This window comes from Sycon ciliatum, chromosome 2 (assembly GCF_964019385.1).
Source record: "Sycon ciliatum chromosome 2, ocSycCili1.1, whole genome shotgun sequence".
In the NCBI taxonomy this organism is placed as follows: domain Eukaryota; kingdom Metazoa; phylum Porifera; class Calcarea; order Leucosolenida; family Sycettidae; genus Sycon; species Sycon ciliatum.
The window spans coordinates 29,633,267-29,653,123 of record NC_088644.1 but is presented as its reverse complement, the minus strand read 5'-3'; the positions used below and the strand labels follow the sequence as shown (position 1 = coordinate 29,653,123).

General features: G+C 47.6%; 1 protein-coding gene across 1 annotated transcript; it reads left to right on the top strand.

The window, feature by feature from the left end:
- The first annotated feature begins 518 nt into the window (after positions 1-518).
- On the top strand, positions 519-19,534 carry LOC135809608 (uncharacterized). Its single transcript, XM_065322993.1, has 14 exons — positions 519-2,572; positions 6,684-6,824; positions 7,747-7,991; positions 8,460-8,559; positions 9,526-9,693; positions 11,125-11,447; positions 11,965-12,141; positions 13,161-13,343; positions 13,964-14,047; positions 15,299-15,395; positions 16,038-16,118; positions 17,981-18,032; positions 18,326-18,443; positions 18,549-19,534. Exons 1-14 carry the CDS (start codon positions 1,289-1,291, stop codon positions 18,847-18,849), a joined length of 3,354 nt encoding a protein of 1,117 aa, XP_065179065.1. The 5' UTR covers positions 519-1,288; the 3' UTR covers positions 18,850-19,534.
- Positions 19,535-19,857: the final 323 nt, after the last annotated feature.

The following is a 19,857-nucleotide window of genomic DNA, read 5'->3' as shown; positions in this document are numbered from 1 at the left end:
ACCTGTACCGGTTTGGGACGTCGATGGAGTAGATTCACGAGTAGACCTACTCAGAGTAGCGTCTCGTTGAGACTAACACTTGGTAGATCTACATGTAGCAAAGCGGACGTAGATCTACTACAGCTGTAGTACACCATCATAAGGAAATCCAACGCCTCGGCAACGGCACTTTATGTAAGTACTAGTAGTAGTAACACATTCCACGCCTATCTCGTGCTCGGATCTGACAAAAGGCTGAGCTGTGTCACTGTGGAAATAAAAGTGTTAGTTGCACAGCTGTCATGCACGTAGCACTCGAAGCCGACAACGCGCGGTCACCGGCCTAGCCGCAGCCGGCCTAGCCGGAGAAGGGTCAGGTCAGCGCTAGCCTGACTGCGTACTGCACTGACCGCCTAGCTCTGCTGGTAGATCTACCAGTAGATCTACCAGTAGATCTACCACCCTACACTACAGTAGTTCGTTCTATCTTAGTAATACATGTAGTAATACTAATAGTATCTAGTCTACAAAAGAGTGCACTGACGTGAGCAGTAGTCAGTACTCTTTGCTGTAGATCTGTTCCACCATCTACCTCATCCTCTTCCGCACCCATCGGACTGCCTGGTCAGAAGACTACAACTACAAAGCACAAGTAACCAACCGTTTTTACTTCCTTGTAGTTGTATGACTGTACGTTCGTAGCGGCTACCAAAAAGCCTCTCATATCCTGTGTGAGTTCTTGGAACAACAGCCCAGGACTCGGCAGGAGTATAGTAGGGTACAAGCGTCTGCATGCATGCAGGCGCGTAGAAAGTGGAGAAGAAATCTGACTCTCCGGCTCCGGGGAGGGCTCGGAATCGCCGTGCGCGCGATCTACACTTTAGCGAGGTACTAGGTGTGAAAGTAGCGTTAGTTGGAACACCTGACCGACTTCTCAGCGATCCGGGACCTTGCCGGCACGAGCTGTGGAAAGCCCGAAATCACAGAAGATCTCCTTAGGACAAGTGCCGGTGGTTCAGGATGAGAGCTAGCTCCTAGATCTTTCCCATTGTCCTAAGTGCTGCACGTGTCAGTTTTGCCAAGGCTGTAGTGGAGCTGTGGAAATACTCGTCTGCAACTGGCTATCTTTCATGTATTACTACATTACATTTTGTAGTCTTCTAGCTTGACATGGACGTCATTGCCTGCAGCAAGCTCCAGGGTAGATGAACCAGCGTCTCTGAGTCTGAGGCTCTACTGTGTGTTTGGAGTTTCGGTGTTGCGAATAGCGAGCTGGCAGTTTCACCAACCTCACCCGCAAACTAGCGCAATGGAGTCGGTACACGCGTCAGTGGACCAGGATGAGTTGTTGACTCCGGTGGCCATGGAAATCACGTCCAGTGATTCTTCTCCGTTGTCAGTAGGTTTCAGAAGCAATAGCGGTGGTGACCTGACGGAACTGTTGTCGGAACGGAACAGGAAACTGCTGAGCAAAAAGCGACCAAAGTCTCCATTGGCGGGCGACAGTGAAGGGTGTTCTCACCCAAGCTCATCTCCGCCAGTGGCTAGCAAGAAGAAAGGCCATGGCATCTTTCGCGGCAAGAAACGCCAACATGGCAGAGGCACAGCGGTAGTTGTTGATACTGGCGCTGGAATTGAATGTGGAACAGCAATGTCTCCATCGGCAGCCAGTACTCTGGATCGAAGCGTCGCCTCTCTTACCTACTCCAACCACACTGTCCTTGACAGCGATTCGGCATTGGCAACACCCATGCGGGATTGCACATTGAATGGAGATTATGATGATGGTGACGTTGCCAATGAACGACAGCAAGGGCAATCAGTGGAAGATGGTGGTCACGCTCGATTGGAGCAGAGCTACCAAGCAAACCACAACAGCCTCTCGTCATTGGTGGCGAGCGAAGTCAACTACTCTCTGACTGCGGCACTGAGCAAATGGAGTCAGAAGCACCCACAGCATGCCAGGTCCTTGTCGCGTAACACATCCGTGCGGTCATTTTCACGAGCGACGGAATACGGTGTTAACGAGATGGAGCTGCAACATGCCAACCCTCACGCCGCCAGTGATGGTACTGGATTAGGATACCCAAGCACACAGCATGCGCAGTCTGCAGACATGCAGCAAGAGCAACACCATGACACCACCTCCTTTCAGACAACAGCCTGTCCTGGAGAACATGCCGATGACTCTGAAATCAAGGAGGCGCCGCACACCGCCGGAGCAGGGCTCAACTCTACGTTGCTCAATCCAGGTCAAGGTGAGCCTGCGGACTCTCTAAGATTACCATCTCACTCTCCAACACCAAGCGAACCGCCGCCGGGCAGTCGGCGATCATCGTCACGGCTCCTTGACGCCTTCCGCTTCCGTAACCCCAGCCCAAGTGGAGATGCCTCGGAAGGCAGTATGGGAAGGCCAAGATCACGTACCCTGGGCATGCCTGCAGTTCTCCAAGGCTTGATGAGCAGGAGAGCTAGTAAGGCATCCGGGGCCGGAAGCTCGGCAAGGCACACACCGAAGGCCTTCATGGGAAGCCGGCACAGGGGTGACGAGGAGCTGTTCGATGGTCCGGAGGACTCGAACCTCATGCGCATGGTAAGACTTGATTTTGCCGTCTGTTACCAAAATCAGTCTTCTGTCCCAAACACACACACACACACACACACACACACACACACACACACACACACACACACCATGCACCATGTATACGCCCGTCGCAAGAGAAGCACGTAAATGTGCCAATGCATACACACACACACACGCACACACACACACACACACACACACACACACACACACACACACACGCACACACGCACACACACACACACACACACACACACACCCACACACCAGGCGCGTGCTCGGCGATGGGCACGGGGGGCACGTGCACCCCCCAAAAATTTTCAATCTGGGTAATTGCAATTGTAATGTATGCAAATATGCTCTAAAATTCAAGAAAGGTTGCAAACAAATTGCAGAAAATTGCCGGGGGGGGGGGGTCCCCTCGGCTCCCGTGCACCCCCCTAGTTGGGGGGCCGAGCACGCTCCTGCACACACACGACCCCCCCCCCCCCCTCCACACATACACCTGTATCATAGTCAGGGAGTGCTCAGTAGTAATCAGAGAGGATACAACCTTAGTAGGTATTGGGCATTAGCACATGTAGACTATATGTAGGCACTAGGCTTGTTCTGAAGATGCAGCAGAGATTGGCTATGCTAAAACCACAACCCATCATTTCTGACAGGAAGCATGGGAGAGGCCACCATGTTGATCTAACAGCGCTCGCATCCACAATAACAGCCAGTTGTCACTTAAAACATTACATGGGCGATTCCTACAGATATATCATGCTCCCGGTCCGTGGCATCGACTTGGTGTGTGCACACGGAGAAACAATTATCGTGCCATTAGGGATTATTACTCTCCCTTTTTACGGACCTGGAAGTAGTTGCGGGCACCTCATCTACGGGACACCCTTTTGTGTGAGTTTCATTGAAAATGTTACCACTCTTTTTGCCAATTTCAAGTTGTGGGGAAAGGTGAAGTCATGCCAGGTATCTAGCCCTTCCGGCTTCCCCATTGAAGCACATGTGATTCAGAGTTCAAAGTTATGAGCAATACTCGATCCGGGGTACACCCGGATAAGTGAGATATGGGTGTAAAGTCGTCCAGGATGAAATCGGGGGTTTGTTTGGAGAAAGGTTTGTGCATAATTATGTTTCATGGTGCATGTGCAGGGATTCAGGTGTAAATTGGCTATTGACAAGGTAAAGTGTTGCGGGCAGACGACTTTCCAAAGTTAGACACCTCACTGGAAATTTACACTGCACGCTGAGAGCTGAATCGGGGCATGAGCAGTGCAGAGGGAAGGTGATTGCCTCCTCAGCAGTGTATCACAGCACGTGGGTATGTGGGCCGTGTCCCATCTGCCAGTGCCTATCTATCACTGGGGAGGGGGTGGGAGAGGGGGGGGGGGGGGGGGGGTTATCGACCCACATGTTCATGCGCATATCTTATACAAGTAATCTTATATTATCTTATGCTTATCAAGTATTTTTTTTTATTTTACTTTGAAGTATAAGCGATGGATTCTGGTACAGTCGATGCCAACACAAATTCCCACAAATCACACAATGCCCATTGGCTAGGCCACACTGCCCAGTGCTCTTCATCTGGTTGTGTTTCTAGACACAATTGTATATCAGGTGGTAACACGGACGTGTGAACTTTACGTTTGCCCACCGCACTATGGCTTCTGGCTGCCTGCATGTAAAAGACCGAAAGCAGAGCAACGGTGTAGCTGTAAGGCGGCCGGAGGAGGACCACCTCTCACACAAGAGCCTCTGCAGAGCCCACAGAGTGACCTAGAACACCCAGCGGTAGTGTCCTCACCTTACGGCCTAACCTTCACTCAGTTTAGTCATTGCATGCCATGATCAGCATGGCATCTTATCATGGCAAGAAGCTGGCCAGTTGAACTTGAGTTGAGGCAAGGCATGCAAGTGTTACAATGACTTTGAAGTGCTTTTCAAAGAAAACCCTTGCACTGAAGATGCTTTCCTGACACCTGATCTGAGGATGACTGCTGGCTAACAGTTTTCAAGTGGACTCATTCAAACATTCATAAGTTAGGTTGTCCACCATGCCCTGTCCACCATGCCCTGTCCACCATGCCCTGTCCACCATGCCCTGTCCACCATGCCCTGTCCACCATGCCCTGTCCACCATGCCCTGTCCACCATGCCCTGTCCACCATGCCCTGTCCACCATGCCCTGTTACAATAATTATAACCCTATGTGACACAGTGGTGACAGATTCTTACTCAATCCTAGTAGGGCCATCACATAATACTCGGAATATCAAGTTTTCAATAGTTCGTCTTCTGGGCAAATGCCTAGTGGTGATGCTCGAAATACTGGTAATCATAATAGGTGTGTGAGGAATGGTCCCCCTCCATCCCTCATCCACCTGCACCGGCTGTGACACCTCTTTAGTCCAAGTGGCCTGCTGGGTGGCATGACTACGTATAGGCCGCATACTCTGTGGCACGGAGTAGATGGCCCGTAGTACCCAATTTGAGTGCCATTAATTTTCATCCAGCAGAGTACACACAACACCACCACCGGTGTGGTGCGGCAATGCTGAGAATCTCAAGTGGCAAGGCACTACCGGCAGAATGATTAGTTAATAATCTATGAATATCATAGGATCTATGTACGGGGTAGAGGAACTACAGTGCTGGAAACTGAAATTCTGACCCCCCCCCCTAGTGGTGCGCTAGCCGCGTTAGCGATTCGTACGAGACGCTAGGGGGGTCGGATTTCAGTTGCCAGCACTGTACAATGTAGAGACCTGCATGAAGATCATACCATCTGCATATCACGGTTCTAGTCAAGGGGGGGGGGGGGGGCAGTGCCCTCCTACTCTGATTAAGCCCCCCCCCCCTACTCATTTGTCGATATTTGTGTCTTTTATGCCATTCAACGCAAATGCAGTCTCTAGTCACTGCTAGAGGGTTCACAACGGCACATTTGTGAGGGGTGAAGTCGGGGGTTCGCCCCAGAACGTTGCATTTGACATGGCAAGAGACTTTTAGAAAACGGAAAAATGGGTTACGGGGTAACTGTTTCCCCTGCCCCCCCCCCCTGTCCCTACTGTTTTTACCTGGCTAGAACCCTGCATATGTACAGGGTAGAGTGACTGGTGACCCGTCCACAGCCATCACCATCCCATGATCCACACAATGTTAATCTGTATTGTACAAATGGAAAGAATTATGTATGAAGAATGGTGGTGTGCCACCTGAGGTGGCTAACTAGGTACTTGGCAGGTGTATTGTGTCTACTAGTACTCATAGCTGGGTTGGATATTTGTCAGTTGAACTTGCCAGTTCGACTGCAGATGCTTCGTATACCATGTTAGTCTACAGTCTTGACCTCGCTCGCTCCTCATTCTTCATTCCATTTGGCCTAAGTGAAGACTGGCCAAGCTTGCTTGGTGATGTCAACGCGGAATAATAGCAATAAGTCAGCCAAGAAGCAATCCATGTGCCGACTTGCACCATGGGATGTGTTTCCTTGAAACCCTGCACCAGCCTCTTGTTCGTATGTGTATGTGCACATGCATGCGCGCGCGCGTGTGTGTGTGTTTGTGTGTGTGTGTGTGTGTGTGTGTGTGCTTGTGTGTGTGTGTGTGTGTGTGTGTGTGTGCGTGCGTGCGTGCGCGCTTGTGTGTGTTTGTGTGTGTGTGTGTGTGTGTGTGTGTGTCTATTCCGATGTGAGGATTTGCACCTTTGGGTTGTGACAAAGGATAAGGTTTGCACTGCAACTACAACTACATGTACATGTACTGCTTGTACATACAGTACTATGCACATCCTCCTGTTTAGCGGATGCACTCATACGAATTCTGGGTGCACAGCGCCAGCTCAACTGCAAAAAGAGACTTTTTGTCCTTAGCAAATTTTTGTCCTTAGCAAAATAATCATATAAGGTGCCTAGGGGTAGTCAAGTTGCAACATTTTTACCTGTATGTGGGTTACTTTCCTCCAGTACAGGCATGAGTATTCTCTGAGAGCCATATGGTGGCCATTCGAAGTTAGTTTGACTTTCACGAAACAGTGGTGGACTTGAATAATGCGCAATGTAGATATATTTGATTTATAATGTACATGTGCTGTCTTCCATTCTGTTAAGGTGGAGGAGAAAATGACCATGGAAGGACTCAACAAGAAGAAGGCACTGGTAGCGGCTCGTGTGGAGCGTATGGTAGACATTCACGGCGGGGAAGATCACGCCATGTACTTCATACTTGACAAATGTCGGCAGGAGGGAGAGGTGGGTACTGCTGCTCTGAATTTCATAATCCCAATCCGGCCCTGGACAACCTGCTAATGCAAGCATTCACTGATATAATCAGAGCTCGTAAGGTGTGCTGTGCATATGTACAATGCCATTGCCTTTGCATAGGCCATGCCTGTGCACAGGTGCAATATACAGCCTCTTTTACAGGCAAAATAAACACAATGAATATTTTCCCCAAGTTTCAAAAAAATTCAACTCAAAGTTCTAACCCCCCCCCCCCCCACACACACACAAACACAGCATAATACAGACTGACCTACGTAGGTAAGCAGCAGCAAGCTGCAAGTACACACGTCCACAGCACAGGTACAGCGCAACTTCAGCCTGACAAGTTACTAGTACCCTGGATACAACATACTATGGGCTATATAAGGTTCAAATCTAACTACAGTCAACCTTGCGAATGGCGACACTCGGTCGTGCATGAAATAAGTGTTGTTGTTCTTGCGTTCATGAGAAAATGTATTATGCAGTCAAATGGTCACTGGGTCTCTATAGGGTATGGTTTTCAGTAGGGCCCTCAGTGGAGATATATACACGTTACACTATACACGCTACACTGAAGGTTTCCTGTATAGGTATTATCTATAATGCCAGGCCCGGCGGAAGCGGTCTGGTTGGTCAGGCCATGGCCGGACCAACCAGACCGCTTCCATCGCGTGTTTACTGCTGAAGAGGACATGTGTATACCCTCCATATCATACACAAAGTATGAACGGCTATAGGGTATGGCCGGACAAATAATGAACTACTTCCTCCGGTCCTGTTACCAGCGTGTTCGCTATTGGCTGTTGGAGGAGAATCACTCCAATGGCATGAGTTTGTGTTTCTTGATTGGCGCAAGTATGGGCCATTTGCTGGTCTTCCTTTCTCGCTGTGCTTCCGATGTTTACAGGCCATCATCCTACTGCAGCATCTTATAACCCATGGAGTTGATGTCAATGCGCCAGATGACACTAAGCGAACTTCGCTGCATGTCGCAGTCGACAGGAATTTTGTGCACGTCGCCAAGGTGCTTCTCACTAACGATACCTCTGCCGAGCTGACAGATGGTGAAGGTCGACTGGCTGTGGAGTATGCACTGGACGCCAGGCAGGACGAAATCGCTGCACTGCTCCTGAAGCATATGAGCAATGAAAGGTAACGGGGCATGCACTGGGAGCATCACATCCCTTGTTCTACACGTCCCAGATCAGCCCTATGTCAATCTATAGGGAATGGTGGTGATATGATGGCTATTTCAAGAAGAATTTACTGTAGAGACAGAGGTTCTTTGCAGGTGTACTGCGTTGGGGTGGGCGATTCCTGCAACACCATTTCTCTGGGCCAAGGACAAGTTTAGCCCCCGAGCACGACAGTGAAAGGAAAGAGAGCTACTGCTTGTTCAAGTCTATGAAGTTTTGTTGTGGTGCAGTACAAGTTATAATATATATGCAGAATATTCACTGGATCTGAAAGTCGACATGGGATCATATTGCAGTGACAAGTTACAGTAATAGCCTAAGAGGCGTTGGCATGGCCGTATATCCACCAGATGTGTTTACAGAGATCCATCTGTGCATTGCAGAAAGTAGGCTACTTTGTGTATCTCTCTGCTGCTTTCAATAGAGTGCGGACACTTTTCGAACCACAACCGCAGGAGGGTGGAGAGTGGGAGAGGCAGAAGTTCAACTTCTACAACTTGATTTCAGAACCATCCGATATGCCAGTAAGATAATCCCCCCCCCCCTCCCTCTAGTTGTGTGGGTATTGAGAAACCACTGTCTTCAAGTTACTTGTACCTGCGTCGCTATTGATAAGCCGCCGCCTCTGCTACTGTGCTGAAGTTTAGAATGACTTGCTTTTTGAATGTGATGCCAAAAACACCGTGTGTCGGGATACTGTATTATAATTATTACTGTACTGTATTTCCTCGAATATCAGTCCGACACCTTTTTACACCTTTTTACACTTGACTTCTCTGTCAAAAGAAGCCTCGCGGAGATGCAGCTTAACAGCGAGTGTGACATCCTACTAATGTGAGTAGATTGAAGCAATATGGCACAAGCCTGAAAGTGGAGGTGTGACTTATAATCGGGGATACACGGTATTTGGTTCTCGGCTCACTTTCTTTGTGCTTCCTCTGGAAACAAAATTTTGTGACTTCGATTGACCTGTCAGTCCTGGTGAATTGAGCTCTGAAGAGTTGAGGGATTGTGACTGCGAGTGAGACTCAAATGGTCCCAATTTCTGTTGTGTGATACAGTGATAGTTTACATGCTTCAAAGAAGTCTATCCAATCACTGCATGGAACAGGTTTTGCTCCTGTGAACCACATTTCTTGAGCACAGTAACATCTAGTAACGGTGTAGAAAAATGTCACTAAGGTGTTGTTTCAGGAGGAAGTATCACTGTATTATTTATTTATGTTGAAGAGAATGCACTTCCTAGTACTGGGTATTTCCCCAAGCAGAAGCTTATTTCTGTTCTTGATGATTTCTTCTCTATCTGACCTTGATGATTAATTTTCTTCTCTATCTGACCTTGATGATTTCTTCTCTATCTGACCTTGATGATTTCTTCTCTATCTGACCTTGATGATTTCTTCTCTATCTGACCTTGATGATTTCTTCTCTATCTGACCTTGATGATTTCTTCTCTATCTGACCTTGATTTACTGCTACTTGCATTGTAGAAAAGTGCTGAGGCCGTGCTGGACAGCTTGGTTGACCCCACGCAAGTACCGGATCAGTATGACTTTCACTTCACCATACTGGAGAGCAACAGCGAGGGAGTCAGTCCGTTCCAGAGCAGCTTCTCGCTGGGCTGCAAGAGCATCTTTCATCGGCTACTTGAAATCGAGGTGCGTGAACCAGAGTGATAGGACTGGAAACTGAGCCCACTGTTGCTAACTATTACCCAAGCATTCTGTGCTGCTAGTACCATACATCTAGTTATACATGATCACTAAATTAGTCTCCATGGTCGAGGTGCCTCTTTTTAAGGAGTCCTTCCTCGATTCACTGGTAGATGGCAAACTGCCACTGACAGAACAGTGCATGTAGTAACCTACAGTGCTTTGGCGTGTCCTTCCCACTGGCTTTTGTTTGACCAGCACCTCTTTGCCATGGCACATCACGGGCGCCATGTGCAATGTATCTGTCACCCTTTTCATAGTACATGTACCGTGTATGTAATTTGAAACTCGGATGTTGGGCCAAATGTAAAAAAAGGAAAGGGACACATGGATACGTTAGCTAACGGAAACTCTGTCAATTTTGTGCCTAGTTGTTGCACTTTCTGACTATAGTATTTTCTCAGTTGAATACAATGGTGGACAATTACTCATCACTTGTATACACGAATGGACTCGGATGGAGAGCCAAGGATTAATTTATAAAAAGTATAAAGGACCAAGGAACCACAAGTTACACTATAATGTCCACTAGCACCACCAGTTACTTGACAATCAGCTCATTCGATAACATTGCACGGCACTAACCGACGGTACTGACGTTCTACAACGAACTGGCTAACAGCTCTAGCACATCTTGGATGCGCACTCCAACAGCCTTCAAACTTGGAAGGTTTTAAGGTTCTTGATCTTCGCAGCTTTTGAGCCACGCAAGTTGTGTGGAATGTTGCTTTGCGTCCTTGAATCGTGGTTGGACCGTATTGTCCAATGGTCTTGCCGGTATCGTCATCGACATGCATGAACATCCGCCAACGTTCTTCACAGCTGAGACTTTCAGCTCGTGCTTATCTTGGTTGCGCTCACCTTCCCCTCCTTATGTTATTTCTATAACTTAGAACCTTCCAAGTTGGAAGGCTGTTGGAGTGCGCATCCAAGATGTGCTAGAGCGGTTAGCCAGATAGTTGTAGAACGTCAGTACGGTCGATCAGTGTCGTGCAATGTTATCGCATGTGCTGATTGATTAGTAACTGGTGGTGTTAGTGGACAATATAGTGTAACTTGTAGTTCCTTGGTCCTTTTTACTTTTTATAAACTTGTATACACGTGTCCCATTCCTATTTACATGTGTATGCATTGTGAGTTGTATGATCCTGGTCACTGACTGCATTCTGAATTTTAGCTCGCAAGCACAGGACTGAGCTATGAAAGGAGAAGCATTCCGGAAAAGGTTCTGGGGGGAATGATATGCTTTGGAAAGGTGCCAGAGAGAACAGTATGATACTATTTTACCGTGCAGCCGAAGCACATTTTGAATATTCTCTGGGCCGTAATTGAAAGCTTGCTCAATTGAATCCCTTGCTCTTGCTGTCTCTCATGCAGGGTCTTCGTGATCACAGCGTTGTCCGCACCCTGATCCACCACAAGTGGACCCACTTCGGCGAAACCAAGACCTACAAGAACGTGATGTTCTACTTCTTGTTCGTCTTCATCACCAGCTTTGCCTTCATCTCCGCCGGTCGTCAGCGGGCTGAGGGCTTCCGCGTCGTGAACGTATCCGACAATGAGAGCTTGATGTTGGATTACGAGCTGGGAGATCCACGCACATATCCAGACGTCGAGTCCTACTTCCGTGCAATCTGCGAAGTTTTGATTATCATTGGCACCCTGAACAACTTATACCAGGAGATCCGGGAGATGATAACGTTAGTTGAAAGTCAATGAAACCACACACACACACACACGCACGCACGCACGCACGCACACACACACACACACACACACGAGTGCCCGACTGATATTCGGCGATTGAATGGTACCTTGTGGAATGCATTTTCTGGGTCTTGGCCTGAAGCAAACAGAGAGATTGTCCATTGTGATGTTCTGCATTCGAAAAAGAAAGACAAAAGACCAGGTATGTAGTGACACCTAGATGAGCTATGTATGTGGTGAATATGTACCTAGAACAGAAGGATCTGCTATACTCCTGTGTACTGGGCGATGTTAGTGGTAGTACAAATCAGTGTGATGTTGGACAGAATATTCTTACATACTAGGAGGACGGTGGTTTTGTACCTCCCCCCCCCCCCCCCCCCCCCAGCACTTTACTTTCCTTTCTGGACAATTATAGTATTATTATACCCCCACCCCCTTCCATCTGCACTTTCCCTCCCGGAAAACTATACTCTAGATTTGTACTGGTGTGATGATTATGGTCTTCAGGTCAGAACTACTGGATTACTGGACGGACAAATACAATTACGTTCAGCTGTCAACCATATCACTGTTCTTAGTGCTAATCCCGCTGCGCTGGACTGACACGGATGTTCAGTGGTATGTGGCAGCCTGCACGTACATGGTGGTATGTCTGCGAACTCTACAACTGATTTCAGTAACAAAGTAAGTGGTGGCTCTCTCTTTCTCTATCCCCTCTCTCTCTCTCTCACACTCTCTCTCTCTCTCTCTCTCTCTCTCTCTCTCTCGCTCTCTCTCTCTCTCTCTCGCTCGCTCTCTCTCTCTCTCTCTCTCTCTCTCTCTCTCTCTCTCTCTCTCTCTCTCTCTCTCTCTCTCTCTCTCTCTCTCTCCTTTCTCTCTCCCTCTGTGGTATGAGTTACATGTACACGTGCGTATTGGTATGCAATGGTTATGTGTGTGTGTGTGTGTGTGTGTGTGTGTGTGTGTGTGTGTATATGTGTGTGTGTGTGTGAGCGGGTGCACGCATGTGCATGTTTATGAAAGTGATGAGGTAAAGCTTTGCTTTAGTAGCTGTGTCCGACAAATCTAAACACATTCTAACATCTAGAGTATAAAGGTAAGACTTTGCTTAAAAGGCTACTTGCAGAGTAGCATACTCAATGAACTGCTGGCTTGCACCTTTGTTCACATGCTGACTAGCATTGCTGACCGTGATGCAGCCGCACTCCGAGTCCCTGCACAAGTGGCCCGGCCAACTATTATGGGAATGGGTCCAGTCAGCTGATAGCCAGCACCAGATTACGTGCAAGCAAATCATTCTGCAGTCCGTCTAACTGACATTGGTTCAGCCAGTACAGTACATAAGTATTCTGTTGAGAGGTTTTCACACTCTTGTCTGCCATGTCGATTTTAACATTGAAGCAGTGCTGGTTCGCTGATTACTAGTTGATAAAAGCCGCAACCGGACCAGCAGCTGCTAACTTATCCCTGTGATACACAAGAGCTGGGAAATATTCAATGTACTGGCTGAGTACAGGATAAGGAAATGTGGGCATGTCGGTGCTGGAACTTATGATTGCCGCAGACGCAGAGGTTTAAAATGTGGATTGAGCTCTGTAGCTGCTCTTCGACTTCTGGTGGTGAATATCCACAGATGACTCTGAGCTGCATATCCCATTGTGCTCTAGCTAATCATCGCTATTTGGTGTTCTGTCTCCTTCCAGGGTGGTTGGTATCTACCTGCAGATCCTGATCGAGATTGTCAAGAAGGACGTCTCCAAGTTCGCTATCATCTTCTCCATCTTCTGGATCATGTTCAGCGGCAGTACATTCCTAGTCCTCGTGGGCACAAAGAATGCGAGTGGCACAGTAACAGGCACAGATCTGGATAAGATCTCTGATACCGGGTGAGTGTACGGAGACTCTGTTCCTGTAGAGCCCTGCAATTGGAGTTTATGTACATTGACAACAGCGAAGAGGACGTCAAAACGCCCTCCCTGCTGACGCCTTACTCTCCTCCAGTGAATCTGAAAAGCATGTGCAAACTTCCGCTTTTTGACATCTCTGCACATGCTTGAGCATATGGCTTTGTATAGACATGTAGTCCAAGGTATAATGATACACACTAGGTGAGGTATTCAGTAGTTCTCGGTTTATGAGCAAGTCACATGCATTGTCAAAAGTCCCGGGTTTGAGTCCTGGTGGTGATAGTCAATTATTTATTCAGACTGTTTCCCCCTTTCAACATCCTCCATAGATGAATAGTTACATGTACATGCACAGCAGCTGTTTGTGTGACATATTGCTATTGGTTGGGCACAGCAGGAAAGAGCTGGAAAAAATGGTTTCTGAGTCTGTCTGTTAAGATAACTAATCTTCACCATCCATTGATGGCACTGAATGCATGTACAATGCATGGGTGGGAGAGTTGCATCTCACACATCAGTGGTTCTATGCCAGGCTTGCCTGGGGCATTGCTTGTGTTTTGCGAGAGCATAATTATATGCTTGTTTGATTGGTGTGGCAGATCCTACTCACACATCCTACTGTCGGGCCTACGTATGATGGTGCAAGCTGAATCAGTTGTTGATGAATATCAAACCAAGTTACAGTAAGTAACAACATCAGTTAGCATTTACGATATAAAGATCAATAGAGAATATAGAGTATTGGTACTACTATGTAGGATAAGTGAAATGAAAAAGAGCGATATTCTGTAGACTTGACACTTTGCAAGCCACTCAAAGTCTTCGTTCTATTCTGAAAATTCAGTTTTAAAGTTAGTGCTTTAAAAGTTGGTGCGATTCGCCAGGCTGGGGTAGCATTGATACCGGGCAGGGGTAGCAATTCATCGGGCAGGGGTAGAATTGATACCACAGAGTACCTACCAGGTATCTTGCTGCCATCTGTAGCACTGCTGTTAGATGATGCACTCTCTGAATGGCTCAATGGCTCACACACCCTGCCATTATGTGTGGGTAATAACTACAAATTCAGGGGCATAGCTGGTCCCCCTTCAGGGGGTGCACGGCCGCATATGTGTAGAATGGCAAGTGCATGGTATTCATGGTCATTATGTGCATGCTGAACCTAGGTCGAAATTTTGACAGGGGGTGCACGTGCCCGGTGAAGTATAATCGTGCTGTTGGTGACATATGCATTGCTTCGTGTGTGCTTAGTTGCTAGAGCAGGAACAGCTTTGTGTGGTTTGTTGATGTGGAGGCATGAGGTCAGGCCTTGTTACAGACTACCGCAATGGTACATGCTGCGTGTGCGATGATTGCATTGTGCCTTAGTGATGTCTATTATTAGGGCGTTGGAACGTGATCTAAACTGCCAAGTGTGCCTGTGCACAAGGAAGTTGCATTGCAATGTCAACATTGCAATAGATTAAGTTGGGTGGAAGCACCTTGTCTGCCATCTGTGTGATGACCTCGGGCAAGTGACTTGCCTGCTTTGCTATGTTCTGTTTGCACCATTTTGCACGATCTCCGATCTCTGCTTGCCCTATGCATTATGGTTCTCACCTATCATCTTATTGTATTATCCTACTAATGTTCTGCTTCATGATAGAAAATCAGTCAGTAGTAACCCAGTGGTACGGTTGTTGGTTGTGAGAAAGAAGACGTCTGTCCTGGAACTGTGTGGTGGACGAGAGGTACATGAGTCTTGCATGTTCTCTAACACCCCCCCCCCCCCGTGCCCTATGTGGGCTACGAGCCTGCTACGATGATTGCTAGTGTACCACACAGGCATGTCCCTGCACTTAACCCAGCTCTTCTCCAGCAAGTGATGCACCCTGGCGTGTACTCTCTAGTCTGCAGTGCCCCAAATTCGTTTATCTGCTTTTCTGTTCATGCAGCTGGCTGGCTGTGGTGATTCAAATGTTCTTCCTGTTCACACTGTTGATCGTGATCCTCAACATCCTCATCGCCCAGTTGAGCGACACATACCAGAGGGTACGTAAAGTGTACAATTGTATGCTTGTCTTTCTATAAACTGCAGTTTTGGGCTTCTTTTCTGCATGCACAACCGAATAGGTTGGAGAAAACGCGACATAGGGATTCCATGCACCAGTGAAGATGATTTGCTGAGCTGCAGTATTGCATGATTTCACACCCCCGCTAAGCCTAGATCCAAGTCATTTAGAGCAGGTTCACCGGCAGCCTCTGTCCACAGAATCACGTTTGCTGGTCCCACAGGGCAGGTAGTCCCCACCCAGAGACAGGTCGGTTTGTAAGTGAAGCTGTCAGTACGTGAAAGAACAACAACAGTGGTCATTGGTGGTAGATGGTCGCCTATAGCAGAGGTGGCTTATGGCATATGTGACTGTAGCCTTAATACACTTGCGCTCACTGACATCTGACCAAATGTGTACGAGTAAAACTGGCACCCTGGACCAGTTCCTGTACTTGTACCCGTGTACATCCAGCTGCATCTCTACCACTAATGACAGCTGAGTGGTAGTCATGGTGAGCCTGCTTGCATGTGTAATGTTGCGTGGGTGCCAGCATATATGACTCTTGATAAGTCAATTGTGTGAGGGTTGCAATCATGTGGCCTTGTTCTATGTCCCTGTGCTTTGCTCTGTATACGTGTAGGTCAAGGAGAATGCGCAGCGCACGTTGGAGCAGAACTGGGCAAGTGCCCTGCGAAACCTGGAGCAAACCAAAGATTTAGGGGTATGTGCTGCTAACACACACGCACACACACACAACAGAATTATGTCGTCACGTGGAAATCAGAAGCCACTTTCCGAACAGAGCTAGTAATGTTAGGCACCTCCTGCCGCACCTTTTCTAGCTGGCCTGCATGCACTCGCGTACTCACCTTTTGTCTCCTTTTGTTCCGTTGGCCTTGGCAGCTACTTGCGCGCCCATAATTGCCATAGCTACCCAGGCCCTTTATCTTGCCGTTCAGACTTGATCTCTTTCTCCTTCTCACTCTTCAATGTAGTCGTTTCGTTCGTCTTGGTCTCTTGTCTCGTCGTCTATAATAAATGTCGTTCCCACTAACTTGTTCCCGCTGTCCGTTGTAATGTCTGGAGAATATGTCGTCAGTCGTCCTTTTTCGTATTCAACATTGGCGCCCGACTATTGATCGACCCACGACCCTGAGATCGTCCCATGCCCAGTCGTCCTCAACCGCCATTCGTCTCGTCTATGTCAACCTCGTCTCGTCCATGTCCATCTCGTCTCATCTCCAACCTCGTCTCGTCTCCAACCTCTTCTCGTCTATGTCAACCTCGTATCGTCCATGTCAACCTCGTCTCTTCTACAAGTATGTCAACCTCGTCTCGTCCAAGTCATGCAGGTCAGCTACTTTCTTTATTTCTCTCTTTCTTTTTCATCCGTCCTTCGTCGTCAAATTTATTTTCGGTTCATTTTATTTTGTGATTTTTGTAGTGTGTGTACGCGCGGGTGTCCTTCATTAATATTAGGGGTCCGATCATGGTGAGCCACACTCTTTTATTTATGTCGTATATTAAAGTGTAACTAGGCTGTATTAGCCGTGCAAAATACTAGTAATCAGATTACAATTCAAGTTCCTCGTCACACTCCAATAGATATTTTTGTGCCATTTTTTGAAGGGGCGTTTGGGCCCGTTGTTATTGGCAATGTACACACTATAAGTAGTGCAGGAACGTTGTTATGATATGTAGTGCATTTTTTGTACACACTTTTGTGAGGCCCGTGCGTTGTGTGTGTGTGTGTGTGGGTGTGTTTTTTTTCTTCTCTTCTTCCTCGGTCATTGTTTCTCTCTATTTTTCTCATCGTCTTATTATTTCCCACGAGGTCGCGGTTCTTTTTTCACTCAGGGGAGGTATGTTAAGTACCTCCTCCCGTACCTTTTCTAGCTGGCCTGCATGCACTCGCGTACTCACCTTTTGTCTCCTTTTGTTCCGTTGGCCTGGGTAGCTACTTGCGCGCCCATAGTTGCCATAGCTACCCAGGCCCTTTATCTTGCCGTTCAGACTTGATCTCTTTCTCCTTCTCACTCTTCAATGTAGTCGTTTTGTTCGTCTTGGTCTCTTGTCTCGTCGTCTACAATAAAATTAATGTCGTCCCCACTAACTTGTTCCCGTTGTCCGTTGTAATGTCTGGAGAATATGTCGTCAGTCGTCCATTTTCGTATTCAACAGAATGATGATAGTGGTCCGTTTTTTCAGGTGGCTTGATGTATTATGAGCTCTCCCTCTATCTGTCTGTCTGTTTATCTGTCTACATCTCTCTCTCTCTCTCTCTCTCTCTCTCTCTCTCTCTCTCTCTCTCTCTCTCTCTCTCTCTCTCTCTCTCTCTCTCTCTCTCTCTCTCTCTCTCTCTCTCTCTCTCTCTCTCTCTCTCTCTCTCTCTCTCTCTCTCTCTCTCTCTCTCTCTCTCTCTCTCTCTCTCTCTCTCTCTCTCTCTCTCTCTCTCTCTCTCTCATGTCGGATCTCAGAGCCTGAGCCCTCGTCCAGCAGGCAGTTGACAGTGGTGTGTACATGTATCACACATCACCTCACTGTGGGTTGTGTCTTTTGTGTGCTGTTTTTGTTCATTTGCAGGAGCGACGGTATCGCTCCTTTGAAGCATTCGTGACTAAAGAGAATCCAGAGGGTAAGAGGCTTATTGCATGTTTATGTAGACCACAGTAACCTTGTACAGTGATCATTTAAATTGTCTAGATCTCATGTTTGTCATTATTTCAATACCTTTACAAAGCTCAAGTAATGTACCAAGTTTGAAACACACCATGCCTTAAAAAGGTGTACACTGGTGTTGCTATGCGAGCAGCAAAGAGAATGAAGCAACCCTATCTGCAATCCTATCCCACTGCAAGAGCAGCTAAATGGGGCGGAAATCCACACGCTCTGTGTTCTTTGTGCCCTGCTGTGATTCTTTCCGCTTAGTCTACCTGATTACCTGGGAAAAACCGGTGGATCTTTCGGAGCAGCGAGAGGGCGAGCGGAGACAGCGTTATGTTGAGCAGCAACTTGCCAAGCAGGAGCAGCAGCTAGTTGCCATTCGGTAAGCACACGTGGTACAGTATTGCCTCTGTCAAGCCTGGCGTTGAACTAATGATCCCGAAACCTGAGATCAATTGTTGTTTTGTGTACATTTCGGTGATCGCAGGAGCCAGCTACGTAAGTCCTTGGGTATGCACCAAGACGATCAGGTAGCCCAACGACAGATGGAGGACACGCTGAAGGAGATGGTGCGCCAGCAGCTGCCGGAGGTGATGGAGAACATCGTTCACCGCAACACCGACGAAGTGATCCACTCGATCGGCGGCACGACTGCGCGCAGTGCACGCGAGATCGAGGAGCACGTGCACCAGCGTGTCGTCCAGGAGGTGCTCGGCATGCTGGAGCGTACCACGGAGGATGTGGTGGCTCGTGTCAGCGATATGATGGTGTATGAGCCACCGCTGTAGACAGCGCCGTAACAAGAAAGTAAAGTGAAGCGGACGCAGAACCGTAGACACCGGGCATGTTTATTAACTACACGCTTGAACTGTATATAATGCAACTTGGTCACTGTGAGTTCTGCCAAACGTTCGCCTTTCACTTTACCCTCTTTTCAACCTCTCTTCGAATGCAGGCACAATCGGCAAGTGATTGTGTGTACAAGTATGCTTGCTACAGTACCAATGCATTTCTACCACTACAAATAATACCGAAATAAAGCAGCCATGAGTACAGGCGTGCATGCTCGAATGCTGATAGGGGGAAACCTCGATCCTCTTAGGTGATTATGTCGCCTTTTCACCGCTGCTGGGCCTGCTAGTGCATGCAGTTGTGTCGTTACATCGCCTTCTTCTCTTTTTCAGCAACGTTTCACTGAATGCCTCTTTTAATAAGAATCTAAACTTGAAAATAGGTAACTGTAGTTGACCCAAGTATATCATTATAATATACCGATGTAATTGAGTTAAACCTTTAAAGCAGTAGGGATGGATTGCCTGTCTCTAGCATGCTAATATTCTGATGATGAACCTTAGTGGTCAGGGCTGTGCACATGCATTTTGCTGACGACATGGCTGTCTTCTTCCTCTTGCCAGCAACATTCTTCCTAACGCAACATTGGAAAAAAACCCAGTATAATATTATACTTCAGAATACCAGTCCTGCTAGCAGCTGTACTGCACTGCAGGCTATGCAAACCGGCCTAAAAAGCTGATTGAATTGCGTAAGCTTTTCAATAATTTGAACGGTGTTGCCCACATCTGAGCAAAGTATGGAATAAAAATGATAATAGTATTTTAAATATAACTCGGATGGTGAGCCAATTAAATTATTGTGAAAAGAAGAAGGACACAATGTTACGAGTTATGACTAACTGTCCACCATCTTATACAGCCAGCGAGTGCGACAAAATGGCACAACACTGACAAGGAGTACTGAGCCTTTCATTTCAAGTTGGAAGGTTGTTGGTTTGCGCC

Coding starts and splice junctions, on each gene's coding strand:
- LOC135809608 (XM_065322993.1), top strand. CDS start 1,289: ATGGAGTCGGTACACGCGTCAGTGGACCAGGATGAGTTGTTGACTCCG. Junction 8,560..9,525: donor CAGAACCATCCGATATGCCA/GTAAGATAATCC, acceptor CTTGCATTGTAG/AAAAGTGCTGAGGCCGTGCT. Junction 18,033..18,325: donor GACTAAAGAGAATCCAGAGG/GTAAGAGGCTTA, acceptor CTTTCCGCTTAG/TCTACCTGATTACCTGGGAA.